Source organism: Microtus ochrogaster, unplaced genomic scaffold (genome assembly GCF_000317375.1).
Source record: "Microtus ochrogaster isolate Prairie Vole_2 unplaced genomic scaffold, MicOch1.0 UNK270, whole genome shotgun sequence".
In the NCBI taxonomy this organism is placed as follows: Eukaryota; Metazoa; Chordata; class Mammalia; order Rodentia; family Cricetidae; genus Microtus; species Microtus ochrogaster.
The window spans coordinates 26,380-41,843 of NW_004949368.1; the positions used below are offsets into that span (position 1 = coordinate 26,380).

Genomic DNA, 15,464 nt, shown 5'->3' on the forward strand with positions numbered 1-15,464 from the left:
AGGAGGGCGACTGATTTTTTGGAGTTGATCTTGTATCCTGCCACATTGCTAAAGGTGTTTATCAGCTGTTGGAGTTCTTTGGTGGAGTTTTTGGTAACCCATGTTTAGTCAACACTGCCACATACCTCACAAGCTCCTTCCTCCCTGTTTACTAGCAACTCACCTGCATGACTCAATTCCTCCTTCTACTTCCTCTCCCTGCCCAGAAGTCTTGTCTTTACCTCATGCTTAAATAATGTCCATTCAATCTTCCTATTACACCAATCACACCAATCTATCTTTACACAGTGAACACATATCCCATGACAAATCTACATCTATTTTATGACATGTTTTCTTTGTTGTTGTCATCCATTTAGCAAATCTCATTAATGATACCCTGCCATTAGAGAATAGACTATCAGAACAAAAAAATACAATAAAATTGGTCAAATGTTTAAACAGTTTTATTGCACAGACACAGAATGAGAAGACCTGAATTTTAAACAAGCTGATACTTATTTAATATCACAAAAATCATAGGAAAATAATGCTTATATAGATATAATCTCATTACATAAGCAAGCATATGCCAAGAAATTAAAGATGCATCAAAATCTGAAATAGTATAACACTGGATGTTTTTAACACATTACCTTAACACAGAGTCAAGAAATCTTATTGCTTAATTTGCTCCTACTAGAAATATTTACTTATTCATAATAGTTAATGCTTGAATAGTATGTTAACAGTGATGCATAAATTCTGTTTACAACAAATGCTTGATGACAATGAAGTCCAAATCTGGAAACAATGTTTCTAAATTCATAAGAACTGTAAAGCTGTCTATGTATTGACTAAGCTTTGAAATTAATTGAATGATGCGAGTCTCTATAATAACTTGGTAATGTATGAAGATCTGTACAATAAATTAATGTGAGATATATTAAAAAATTTATGAAATATACATCACACATGACTTTTTTTATGCTAAGACTTGAGTTTGTGTTAAAGGATTTACCACATTCTTTACATATGTAAGGTTTGTCACCAGTAAGGAGTCTATGGTGAGTATGAAGAGCTGAGATCTGGGTAAAGGACTTGTCACATTTTTGACATCTACAAGGTTACTCACCAGAATGAATTCTGTGATGATTATGAAGTGTTGAGACATGGGCAAAAGATTTGCCACATGCTTGACATGTGTAAGGTTTCTCACCAGTATGGGTTCTGTGATGACTGTGAAGATTTGAGATCTGGGTAAAGGACTTGCCACATGCTTGACATCTGTAAGGTTTCTCACCAGTATGGATTCTGCGATGAGTATAAAGAGTTGATGCCCTGGTAAAGGCCTTGCCACATTCTTGACATCTGAAAGGTTTCTCACCAGTATGGGTTCTGTGATGATTATAAAGTGTTGAGACATGGGCAAAAGACTTGCCACATTCTTGACATGTGTAAGGTTTCTCACCAGTATGGACTCTGTGATGTCTGTGAAGATCTGACACCTGGGTAAAGGACTTGAGACATGCTTGACATGTGTAAGGTTTCTCACCAGTATGGATTCTCTGGTGAGCTTGAAGATTTGCATAATGGTTAAATGACTTGCCACAATCATTACATTGGTATGGCTTCTCTTTAGGATTAATTCTCTTATACATAGTGAGGCATGCACATCTGTTTAAGCACTTTCCACATTCCATATAGTTGTTTTGACTTTTTTCATTTTGATTGCTTATATAATGCTTCTCTTCTTTCTGGTTATGCTGGAACAAAAATAAAGGTGTGTGTTATAATAAAAAAATCTCCTTAAAATTATCGTGTATGTATTGGCTCTTAGGAAAAACAGACTTTTATGTATTTAAATAATAAGAAAGCCATATTGTGATTTGATGTTTTGGGAATTTGTTCTTTCCCTGATGAGGATTCTGGTAAACAGTCTTCCTAGAGTTCCTAGGAAAGGTTTTAATAACATCATTAAATGTGTAAGACTTCTCACAACTAGAAAAGCTAAGATATATTTTCAGTCTCATTTAATTGAGAAAAATCTTCTCATGTATATGTCAATTGAATAGCTGTCACAAAATATAATTATTAATTAAGGGAATTAAAAGTTTAATAGCATATGCATCATTCAGTTTCAGGTTTTTCAAAATTATTTGTACAATATAAACATGTTTTAAAACATTTTTTTTTTCTGAGAAACTGCTTCTAAAAATAATGTGACATCTTTCAAGATAAGGTAGAGATTACTGACATTTTTTGGCAGGGCTACCCAGCGTGGTTGATGAATATAGATTATTTCAATTATGACATAATCCATTCTCCTTTCTCTCTTCATCCTAAAGTTTTTTAAGTCACTACTTACAGCTATTCCTGATATCAATTTCTGGATAGGATCTTGTCTATTCTCCTGTGAAAATAGGTCTTGTGCTTGATGAAAATAGAAAACTGGAAGGAAGAAAAATATATAATTATCTGCATTAGTACACTATGTGAAACATTTTTAGATATACAAGTAACACAGTTTTATAAATATGTAGACCCATATTCAAGGTGGCATATTATAAAAAATAAACTTCAAATCATTCATTCTAATAAAACAATCTTTTTAAGGCAAATGGACAGATCTTTTATAACATACATTAAATAAACTATAAAAATGGAAGGATCGAAGTTATGTTACCTTAGAGATTCCAGTCATAATTTTGAGAATTAAGACTAAAATAGGTTGAGTGAAATGACCCCATATAATCAGATATCTGAATACATGGTCTGAGTTGGTGGATACTTGTTGTTAGGATAGAGAGGTATCAACTTAATGGAACATATATGTCCCTGGACTGGCTTTGAGAATTTTAATGCCTTCAATTACCAAAAGTGACCTCTCTGCTGCCTGCTGTGGTTCTAGATAGGATCTCTCACTGCTGCTCTAGTCCCTTGTCAGCTGCTACCTCTGATTCATTATAATAGATCTTTCTTCTGTATTTTGCCTTTATCTTGGAGTTTTATCAAAGAAATTGAAAAGTAACTATGTATAAAGCCTATAACCCAAATACAAAAAACATTCATTTTATCTTAATGGATATAACTCATCTCCACAATCTTTTCAAATGAACAAATTGAATAATATTAGTAAAGAATACAGAATATTTATTAGTAAAGAAAGAAGGAAATGAAGAACAGGAAACAGTTATTACTAATAGGTCCACAGGGAATCAAGTATGCCACAAAGAAAGGGTCCATAAATTTTCAAGGAAATTCACTAGGACTGATCTTATCAGAGATACATTTTCATAAAATATATTCTGATTATGACTTTTAATCCCTCAAAAGCCCTGAGATCATCCCCATATTAACTAATGTCTGAATTTACCCACTTTGTCACGTTGTAGAAAAAAAATAGGCATCTAAAGAATGAGAATAAAATAATGTAATCAGAGTCAATGAAATCAGACAGGATAAGAGAAGACAAGGAGACAAAGAAAAAGCACAGTAAACACATATAGAGAAAGACACATAGTTGTCCATACAAAAACTGCATAAAACAAAACAAGGCAAAACTCTATAAGTTATAATATACAAAAAGATACCATAAGGTCAAAAAATAAAAACAGATAAATTCCCAAACTAAACATTATGGGGAAAAAGAATGTACAAATATTTCATTGAGGGCTGGAGAGATGGCTCAGAGGTTAAGAGTACTGGCTGCTCTTCCAGAGGTCCTGAGTTCAATTCCCAGCAACCACATGGTGGCTCACAACCATCTGTACTGAGATCTGGTGCCCTGCTCTGGTGTGCGGGCATACATCGAGGCAGAATGTTGTATACATAATAAATAAATAAATATTTAAAAAAAATATTTCATTGAGTGGTGTTTTTGTTATCCATCAAGTGCTGGGTATGGGGCCTTCCTGTAACAGTGACTCTTATCCCAGTTCATGCTCTCTTCAAGAAACTAAATTTTCTTGGGGACTTGTGGTCTACTGGAAATAGCTTAGGTAAGATTAGAATTAAAAGCCATCTTTTTGTTAAATGTATTTTTCTAGATTCCTTTACAAAATAAGTTTTCATAGATGAGTGAACTTATGTTAGTATCTACAATTTGATTTTATTATCAGTTTTCAACCATACAATTATAATACAAATGCTGATTATATAACTGCAGAATAAAGTTGTAGATGAGCTTTTTTTTTTTTCATCTGCAAGATCCTTGGAAACCCCAACATGGCCTGCTTCAGGGCTGAGGGGACCAGAGAGTCAAGGGGGGGTTGCGGGGGGAGGGGGAGGGGTTGTTTCCTGCCTCTCCCCCCAGCCTGCCTTTTAGTCTACAATCCTGAAACCCTGCAAGAGGGGAACTGGAGAGGAGGGCAAGTAGCCACACAGCCAGAGCACCTGAAGTGCAACTCTCTGGGAGAGTCCCAGGGAACTGAATTCACACATCATACCCCACACACTAATAGTAGGAGAGTTCAACACTCCTCTTTCACCAATGGACAGGTCAGACAGAAACTTAACAGAGAAATAAGAGAATTAACAGATGTAAAGAATCAAATGGATTTAACAGACATCTATAGAACATTCCACCCAAACAGGAAAGAATATACCTTCTTAGCAGCATCTTATGGAACCATCTCAAAAATTGATCGCATTCTTTGTAACAAAGCAAACACCCACAGATACAAAAAAAAAAAAAAAATTGGAGAACTACCTGTGTCTTATCAGATCACCATGGAGTAAAGACAAAATTTAACAACAATACCACCCCCTGGAAAGCCTACAAACTCATGGAAACTTAAAAGTCAACTACTGAACCACCCCTGTGTCAAAGAAGAAATAAAGAAAGTCTTCCTTGAATTCAAGAAAAATGAGGACACAACATATCCAAACCTATGAGACACTATGAAAGCAGTGCTAAGAGGAAAGTTCATAGCACTAAGTGCCCACATAGAGAAAACGGAGAAAGCTCACATTAGAGACTTAACAGCACACCTAAAAGCTCTAGAAAAAAAAAAAAGAAGCAGACTCACCCAGGAGTAGAAGACTGGAAATAAGCAAACTGAGGGCTGAAATCAACAAAATAGAAACACAGAAAACAATCCAAAGAATCAATGAAACAAAGAGCTGGTTCTTTGAGAAAATCAACAAGATTGACAAACCCCTATCCAAACTAATCAAAAGACAGAGAGAGAACACACAAATTAACAAGATCAGAAATGAAAAAGGGGACAAAATAAGAGACACTGAAGAAATTCAGAGACTCATTAGGTCTTACTTACAAAAGCCTGTAATCCACAAAATTGGAAAATGTAAAAGAAATGGACATTTTTTAGATAAATACCATATACCAAAATTACATCAAGACCAGGTAAACAATTTAAATAGACCCAGAAGTCGTGAGGAAATAGAAGCTGTCATCAAATACCTCCCAACCAAAAAAAGCCCAGGGCCAGATGGTTTTAATGCAGAATTCTACAAGAACTTCCAAGAAGAGCTAATACCTATACTCCTTAATGTGTTCCACATAATAGAAACTGAAGAGTCACTGCCTAGCACTCTTTATGAAGCTACAATTACCCTGATACCAAAACCACACAAAGACTCAACCAAGAAAGAGAATTACAGACCAATCTCACTCATGAACATCGATGTAAAAATTCTCAATAAAATTCTGGCAAACTGAATCCAAGAACACATAAAAAAAAATTATCTATTATGATCAAGTAGGCTTCATTCCAGAGATTCAAGGCTGGATCAACATATGAAATCTATCAAAGTAATCCATTATATAAATAAACTGAAAGAAAAAAATATGATCATTTCATTAAATGCCAAAAAAGCATTTGACAAAATTACACCCCTTTTTGATAAAGGTCTTGAACAGATTAGGGATACAAGGATCATATCTAAATATAATAAAAGCAATATACAGCAAACTGACAGCTAACATCAAATTAAATGGAAAGAAACTCAAAGTGATTCCACTAAAATCAGGAAGAAGACAATGCTGTTCACTCTTTCCATATCTCTCCAACATAGTGCTTGAAGTTCTAGCAATAGCAATAAGACAACATAAGGAGATCAAGAGGATTCAAATTGGAAAGGAAGAAGTCAAACTTTCGTTATTTGCAGATGCTATAATAGTGTTCATAAGCGACCCCAAAAACTCTACCAAAGAACTCCTACAGCTGATAAACACCTTCAGTGGTGTGGCAGGATACAAAATCAACTCCAAAAAAATCAGTAGCCCTCCTGTACAGGAAGGATAAAGAAGCTGAGAAGGAAATCAGAGAAACATCACCTTTCACGATAGCTACAAATAGCATAATGTATCTTAGGACAACACTAACCAAGGAAGTGAAAGATCTATTTGACAAGAACTTTAAATCTTTGAAGAAAGAAATTGAAAAGGATACCAGAAAACGGAAGGATCACCCATGCTCTTAGATTGGTAGGATCAACATAGTAAAACTGGCAATGCTACCAAAGGCAATCCATAGATTCAATGCAATCCCCATCAAAATCCCAACAAAATTCTTCACAGACCTTGAGAGAACAATAATCCACTTTATATGGAAAACAAAACAAAACAAAAAACCAGTATTGCTCAAACAATCCTATACTATAAAGGAACTTCTGGAGGCACTACCATCCCTGACATTAAACTGTATTACAGAGCTACAGTAATGAAAACAGCTTGGTACTGGCATAAAAACCAAGATGTTGACCAAGGAAATCGAATTGAAGACCCAGATATTAATCCACAAACCTATGAACACCTGATCTTTGACAAAGAAGCTAAAATTATACAATGGAAAAAGTAAAGCATCTTCAACAAATGGTGATGGTAAAACTGGATATCAACCAGTTATGTAGAAGAATGTAAATACATCCATATCTATCACCATGCACAAAACTCAAGTCCAAATGGATTAAAGACCTCAATATAAATCCGACAACACTGAATATAGAAAATATAGAAAACACTATCCCAAGTGAGATAACCCAGACCCAATAATATGAACATGGTATGTACTCACTCATTAGTGGATTCCAGCCAAAAACACAAGGACATTGAGCCTATAGATCATGATCCTAGAGAAGGTAAGTAATAAGATGAACCCAACGAAAAACATATATAGATCCTCCTGGAAATTGGAAGCAGACAAGATTGCCAGGCAAAAGTTTGGAGCATTGGGGTGTGGGTTGGTTAGGGGAAAGGAGAGAGTGGGAGAGAGAAGGGAGAAGAGGAGGGTTGGGGAGAACTTGGGGGAGTGGGATTTTTGAGATGGAGAAAGGATGGGATATGGGAGAGCAGGGAAGAAGATATCTTAATTAAGGGAGCCATTTTGGGGTTGGTAAGAGGCTTGGCTCTAGAGGGCTTCCAGGTGTCCACGGAACTGTTCCCAGCTAGGACTCCGGGCAGTGGAGAAGGTACCTGAACTGGCCTTGCCTGTAGTCAGACTGATGGCTATCTTGAATATCTCCATCGAACGATGGATGGAGATAGAGGCAGAGACCTACACTGGAGCACTGGTCTGAGCTCCCAAGGTCCAGTTGAAGAGCAGAAGGAGGGAGAAGATGAGCAAGGAAGTCAGACAGCAAGGGATTGGTCCACCCACTAAGACAGTGTGCCTGAGCTAATGGGAGCTCACCAAATCCAGCTGGATTGGGACTGAAGGAGCATGGGATCAAACTGGACCCTCTGAATGTGGCTGACAATTGGTGCAGATTGAGGTGCCAAGGATAATGGCACCGGGATTTGTCTCTACTGCATGTATTAGCTTTTTGGTATCCTAGTCTATTTGGATGCACACCTTCCTAAGCCTGGATGGACAGGGGAGCCCACAGGGCAGGGTACCTTGCCCTCTCTTAGGACTGAAGGGGAATGGGGGGGGGGGAATGGAAGGAAGGGAGAAATTGGAAAATTTGACTGGTATTATTTATAAAATAATGAAATAATGATAAGGCCTCTCTTGGGTATATTCCCAAGAGTGGTATTGCTGGGTCCAGGGGTAAGTTGATCCCGAATTTCCTGAGAAACCGGCACACTGCCTTCCAAAGTGGTTGCACAAGTTTGTATTCCCACCAGCAATGGATGAGTGTACTCCTTTCTCCACAACCTCTCCAGCAAAGGCTATCATTGGTGTTTTTTATTTTAGCCATTCTGACAGGTGTAAGATGGTATCTTAAAGTTGTCTTGATTTGCATTTCCTTGATCGCTAAGGAAGTTGAGCATGACCTTAAGTGTCTTTTGGCCATTTGAACTTCTTCTGTTGAGAATTCTCTGTTCAGCCTAGTGCCCCATTTTATAATTGGGTTGATTAGCCTTTTACGGTCTAGTTTCTTGAGATCTTTATATATTTTGGAGATCAGACCTTTGTCAGTTGCGGGGTTGGTGAAAATCCTCTCCCAGTCAGTAGGTTGCCTTTGTGTCTTAGCGACAGTGTCCTGAGACAATGGGGATGTTCTATTGGGAATTCACCAAGGCCAGCTGGCCTGGGTCTGAAAAAGCCTGGGATAAAACCGGACTCTCTGAACATAGCGGACAATGAGGACTACTGAGAACTCAAGAACAATGGCAATGGGTTTCTGATCCTACTGCACGTACTGGCTTTGGGGGAGCCTAGGCAGTTTGGATGCTCAACTTACTAGACCTGGATGGAGGTGGGGGGTCCTTGGACTTCCCACAGGTCAGGGAACCCTGATTGCTCTTCGGGCTGAGGAGGGAGGGGGACTTGATTGGGGGAAGGGGAGGGAAATGGGAGGCAGTGGCAGGGAAGAGACGGAAATCTTTAATAAATAAATAAATAAAAGAAAAGAAAAGAAATAAAATTGTGGATGATAATACCCCACATATATAATTTATTTTTCATGATTATTTAAACTATTTTGAGTTTTTTGTTTGTTTGTATCTATATGTTGCTGACGACTTGTCTTTTTGCGATTTTCAAGAATTGTGTTAGAATTTAATGATGAGATTTTCACTAAATCAATATATTACTTTCAATAAGATGTTCATTTTTACTACATTAACTGACCAGTCCTTGAGCACAGAAATTTTTTTCTATCTTCTGATACATTTCTATAAGGATCTTTAACTTTCTTAGTTCAAATTCCCCCAAACTATTTTCTGAGAATATTGTAAAAGATATCGTTTCCCTATTTCCATTTAAATCTTTTCTCATTTCTATAGAGGAGCGCTACTGCTTTTGTTAGCTAATTTTGCACCCCTTAAATTTGATTAAAGTTTATCTCACTTGTAGGAGATTCTTGGTGGAGTTCTTTAGAGTCTGTAAACCTAAATTCATAGCATCTGCATATAAAGTTACTTTGATCTCTTCCTTTATTATTCATCACTTTTTGATCTTCATTCATGTTACTGTTCTAGCTAAGATTCCAAGTGCTGCACTGAATACATATGGAGAAAGTGAGTCCCATTTAAATGGTTCCCTATTTTAGTGGAAAGGCTTTGGATATCTCTCGATTTAGTTTGGTGTGGGATATAGGCTTGCTGCAAATTGTGTCTTTCATTTGGAGGTATGTCCCTTGCATTCTTAATCTCTCCAAGACTTTTTATCAAAAATGGGGTGTTAATTTTGTCAAAGGCTTTTCTGCATCTAATGAGATAAACATCTGGAATTTGACCTTCAGTTTGTATAAGTGGTAGATTACATTTATTGGTTTTGAATTGTTGATCTAGCCCTACACATCTTGAGAGGAAGCCTATGTAGATCACCTTTTTGATATACTATTGGATTCATGATGCAAATATTTTATTGAGGACTTTTGTATATATGTTCATAATGAAATGCAGGTCTTCATTCCCATTGCTTCTGGTGTGACTTGCCAACTAAAAAGGGACTCACAGGTGGACATGGTACAAACAGTAAGAAAATATTCAGTTTTAACTAGTATGCTTCTTATATCAAACCCATTCTATGGACTGTTCAGAGCTCTTTCTGGACAGAGTGATAAAATATAGTAAGGCAGGAAGTCATAAATGACTATAAGAAAATAGTACTTTTTATACACACAATGACAGTTGCCCATAAGAACTCAAGTGATTAGGATAGCATTCATCAGACCTGAGCAAGCTCAAGCCAGATTAATATTCTAGGAAGAAAAGCTGATGGGAACTGGAGTACCAAGCCTTGCTGAGAAGTTCCTATCATCTTAAAGATGATTGGAGAAAGAGCATTAAGTTTATTTTTAAAATGTGTAACTCCTGATAGTTCAACCATATTGCAAGATATGATCAACAACCAAGATTATGGGAATTACAGATTGAACTCTGAGTATAAATAAAGATGGGAAAAAAATCAAAGATAACTGAGGAAGCAGAACATGGGAAGAGTTGGGGAATTGAATATGATCGAAGGTCATTATGAGGCATTCAAAATAATAAAAGTATATATGAAAAATAAAAGTATACACAAATTTGCTTTTCCAATCAAACTCAAATTTAGACAGATATAAAAACACATAAGAAAACACAACCTTTATGTGAAAAGCAACATAAATTTTGATATTCAGAGATTTTCAGATATTAAAATAGACCAATAACATGTATGAATAAACAACTCCTAGTTTCTAATGAATATTTTGCAGAAATAGAAAAAGTTATCTTTGAAATTCTGTAGATTTTAATGCAAAGAACGAATTCAACAATCTTCCAAAATGAGTCCAACTATAAAATTTATATTTTCTGATTTTATGTGATTCTAACAAACTGTGAAAACCACATAATAAGTGCAAACAAACAGACATGAATGTGTACAGAGAAATATTCTTTGAAACACTGTGAAAAGTTTTTTAATGCTAATTTTCATTTCAATATTGTTCATTTCAGGACATGGTAGCATTCAAGGATATGGCAATAAATCATCTGCTTTATATCATAATTAAAGTTAACTATTCAATGTGAATTTTTAGGTCAATTTATGTGAATGAGACTTAAAAAAATTTAGAATAATTATTCAATGTGAATTTTTATACCATTTCAGGTAAAGATTTTTGCAAACCCCACTTCAGGAGAGGATTCCTCCATGTCCTATGTTTCCCACATGTGCTAATACTTCCTGTGGCTTACCTTTTTCATTGCCTTCTTTCTCTCCTGTGTTCACATTCCAGGGCTCTTTGCTTTGTTCAAGGGAGCTGATCAGATCTGGTTTTGACATTGAAATACCTGAATATTGGAAGAGATATATGGGTATAACTTGGGATAATAGTAAAAACACGGATTTCTAATAAACCACCATACTGACTATATAAGATGGCATATAACATAAAATTCCAAATATAATTACCTAATTGCTATCTCCTAATATTTTAAAACACTCAAAAGCATTTTTTTTTAGTATTCTGTACTTTGGGTTTGTTTGTAAATTACTATTGAATCTAAATGCAAATATGTAATGAATCATTACGTTACAAATCTATGGTGTGTCTGAAAAGTAAAATGTATTATAAATGTTTGAATGATGAATGCCATTTCCAGGAGTCAGGAGTATATTGACAAGATAAAGTTACACAAATCATTGTGTTCTAAATGATGAACTCTAAGATTTTTATTAAATTGACATGTGAAAGTGAGGCAGACAATTCAGACATAGACGTAAAACATACTTGTAGGAAACAATTATGATAAAGAAGGAATCATGAAAAAAAGTCTCACCCACAGAGACCATGTTACTGTAGTTCTCCAACATGACTTCCCTGTACAAAGCCCTTTGTGCAAAGTCAAGGCTGTCCCACTCATCTGGAGAGAAATCAATTGTCACATCCTGGAATGTCAAGATTCCCTGTCATGAAAAAAAAAGAGTTTATCAAGTGCCCACGAACACATTTCTTTACTTAGACTATGAATACAAGAATTTATCACAAAACTTGAAGTGTTCTTGATTAGCATTATTCTAAAAGACATACTCCAAAATATAGTCTACACTGAAAATCTGTGTGCTGAAAATATTAAACCAAGAAGGATAAACTTAAGCTGTAGATGTACAGGCAGAAAAGGGGTATGTGAATGGGAGCCAGACTATCTTCAAGTGAAGTCCAGACTTCATTTAAGGGCATCTATTTCTCATGGCAAATTGTTTCTTTAGGAACCACAGGTAAAAGAACCATGAGCTGTAAAGTTGCAACCATGCGTGCATGCACCGTTGTGAAATGAAAATATGTCAAAAGTAAGATGTGGAGCAAGGGACAGAAATGCCATATCCAAGAATGAAGCAGAAATTCTTACTGCAAATTATTTCAATGACAACAGTAGGAAAGACCATGAAAGAGATGACACCTGTGTGTGGCAAGCTGGGAAGAGACTGACTTCTAATGCCTAAATAAGGAGTGGGAACACTGTGGGCAGATTTACAAATAAAACTGAGGTGGTAGATTGCACAGCTGATGCATGACTTGGATCAGCTGACATCCAAAGCTGACTCTCCCCTGAAGCTTCAGGGTTCCATCATTGCTTCAAGAAAGAACACAAGATGAGGGCTGAAGAGATGGCTCAGAGGTTAAGAGCACTGTCTGCTCTTCCAAAGGTCCTGAGATCAATTCCCAGCAACCACATGGTGGCTCACAATCATCTGTAATGAGGTCTGGTGCCCTCTTCTGGCCTGCAGGCATACATGCAGACAGAATATTGTATACATAATAAATTAATATTTAAAAAAGAAATAATTTAAAAAACCACAAGATTAGTATGAGAACTAAATTGTAGTAAGCTACTCATCAAAATTTACCAAGAAATCAATAAAAACACCAACAAAAATGTTGATTAAACCACCCTGGGAACAGCAGTCCCATAAATTTGATTTTCTAGATTAGAGCTAACATTACAAACTGCACCTTGCCCTTCATATATTTTTCTACAAGAATCTTCATGGGAAGATAGGAAGAAAAGGACAAAGCACAAAAGGCATGCCCTGTTTGCCAGTGTAGTTATATTACTCATTGTACATTTCATTGTTGTCTTTCTCCTATTCTAATTCTTGAACATAATTCACTCTCAGTTAACTACATCTTAATCATTTTCTTTTATGTTTCATATTGTTTTACTGGGTTTTATGTTTTTTCTGTATGTTTCTGTAGTACACAGTTTTCTTCCAGTTAAAATCTGTGTAATTTACTCATTCCTAAATTATTTTCTCTGCTTCCTTCCCACCTTCTCCTCTCACATTATTACTGTGGTCCTTTATAGTTTTACTGATTTTAAACACTGTGGATACTATAATACAGCTATCGTTTTCATCAATCTGCATTTTTTCTTTATCATTAGTTGCTTTAATACTGATTTCTATTCTCAGCTAAATTATATTAGTTCCTAATACTAGCAGCAAGTTTAATAAAGACATGATCTAATTTCATTATTTTTTAATCAATTCACAGTATCAGAAACTACAACTTTGATTGCAAGTGTTCATTGTAAAAAGAGTCATTTGACTGGTTGAAGGCCTTTGGTTTCTTCTATACTATGCATGCTAAGCCCTCACTGTGACTCTTCTTGTATATATTGTTGTTGCCATGTGTTGTAGAGATCTTGCTTTAAAAGAATACATAGGTATTTTCACAATGGGTATATTCAGCATTTGGGGTTGTTCTATAACTTATTAATCTATACTTAGATTATCCTGAAAAAGCCTCGTGTCACAGAGAAAGTGATTTTGGAAAGAGATCTGGAAAGCTCATACCTATGTGAGACATCTATATTACCTCCAAAGACGAGGGAACATTGCAAGAGAGATATGGGAAAGCATAAAGGAGCAAGAGGATTTGGAGGAGTAAATATAAATGCTGTGTTCTGGATATGACAGTCAATAAAATATGAACTTTAAACCAACAGACACAAAAAACCTGTAGAAAACTGAAGTTTTAAATATTCCCTTCTGGATAGAAGAGGGGCTTATGAGGACTTCTACTTTACTGAGAAGCAACTGAGTTCAGATGGTTGCATGTAGAGGAGATGTCATTTTCTTCAGTAAAGGAGTCACTGGTAAATTTGCCATGCTCCAGTAAAAATTGCACTAACATTTTCATACAACAATCTTTTAAAATTTAGTGGGTCCTAAATGAACTTGAGCACGTGAGACGTACTAGTTGCACAAAAGTTTTTCAACTGGATTTTTAAGAAAACAGAAAAAGGCAACAGCAATAAATATTATCACAATAAATTATATACATGAGTGAATGATCAAAAGAACACAATGTTATGAATTTAAGAATTAAGGAAATAAAAAGAACAATGTAGTAATTAAGAGTCACAAAGAGAACTGAAATTCTTTCTCCTGGCCATGACATAAGAATCAACAGCAAGAATGGTTGCCTAGGGCTATGTAAGATGGTGTAAGTCAAAATTCCAATGTGGTTCAGGAGGTACCTCCTAAGGTCCCTCCCAATAGCTGAGGAGCTACTGGAAGCTGATTGCCACTATGAGAATGTGGGACATTTTGGGGAGGAAAATATAGCCAAGAGTGCCTTACCCATGTCACAGTGGATGGAGCCATAAAAATTTGGACATGTATTATACTACCTAGATTCACAGGGTTATTGGTAACCATAAAAATCATCATAATAAATAGGACCAAAAGTAGGCATAAAAAGAAAACAAGCGATCATGGGGTTAATTCATGAGAGGGAGAGCACTGTATATAAGATTGAAATACATTGGATAAAGGTATGGCAATTTCAAAGCATGAATAGAATCATCATTTCCATAAGATCCTATTTGCTGATATAACATCAAACCAATTTTCACAGCCAGTTTTCCAACATTTTTCTTCATGCTCTCGCTCACTGAGTGTTTCTGAACCACCCCAGCACATAACCTTCCCTACCCCCAAATCAGTTTTGGTATGTATTACAATTTAAACACAGAATTACTCCAGGATGCACCCTACCTAAATCTGAAACTCACAGCCATCTCACACTAAAATGCCAAATTCTCCACCCAGTCAGCTATCCTTCTAAAAACCAAAAAGGACAAGGAACCATATCCTACACATCACTAAAGTACCTTTAGTACACCTGACTTCACACTAATAAGTCATTTCCATTCCCTAGAATTTACATGTCCACATATACTCCCCTCTGCACCACACAGCTCTATGCGTATCAGTCACAATAATACCAAAAGTCACATGCCCATATCTCATTGCAGAAATACAAACACTGTGAAAGGAACAAGTCAGTATCTCCTCTCCAAAACATACTAATAAAATAGAAATGTTTGTCAACGAGAATGACTTTGATGAAACATAGGAAAGAGAATTTAAATGAACAATCAAATTTTCATGAAAGATTTCCAAGAGAAAACTGACAATAAAGAGAAAGAAATAGCTCAATGAAATGAGTAGAAAATGAAATTCAATAGATGAAATTAAAGCCAGGCGGCGGTGGCGCACGCCTTTAATCCCAGCACTCGGGAGGCAGAGGCAGGCGGATCTCTGTGAGTTCGAGACCAGCCTGGTCTACAAGAGCTAGTT

General features: G+C 36.0%; 1 protein-coding gene across 1 annotated transcript in view; it reads right to left on the bottom strand.

Moving 5' to 3' along the window:
* Positions 1-15,464, bottom strand: part of LOC102001348 (gastrula zinc finger protein XlCGF26.1-like) — a 41,677-nt gene that overhangs the window by 17,110 nt on the left and 9,103 nt on the right. Inside the window, 4 exon segments of the mRNA XM_013355612.1 lie at positions 977-1,745; positions 2,348-2,430; positions 11,072-11,167; positions 11,657-11,783. Of these exon segments, the coding sequence (XP_013211066.1) occupies positions 977-1,745; positions 2,348-2,430; positions 11,072-11,167; positions 11,657-11,783 (1,075 nt within the window).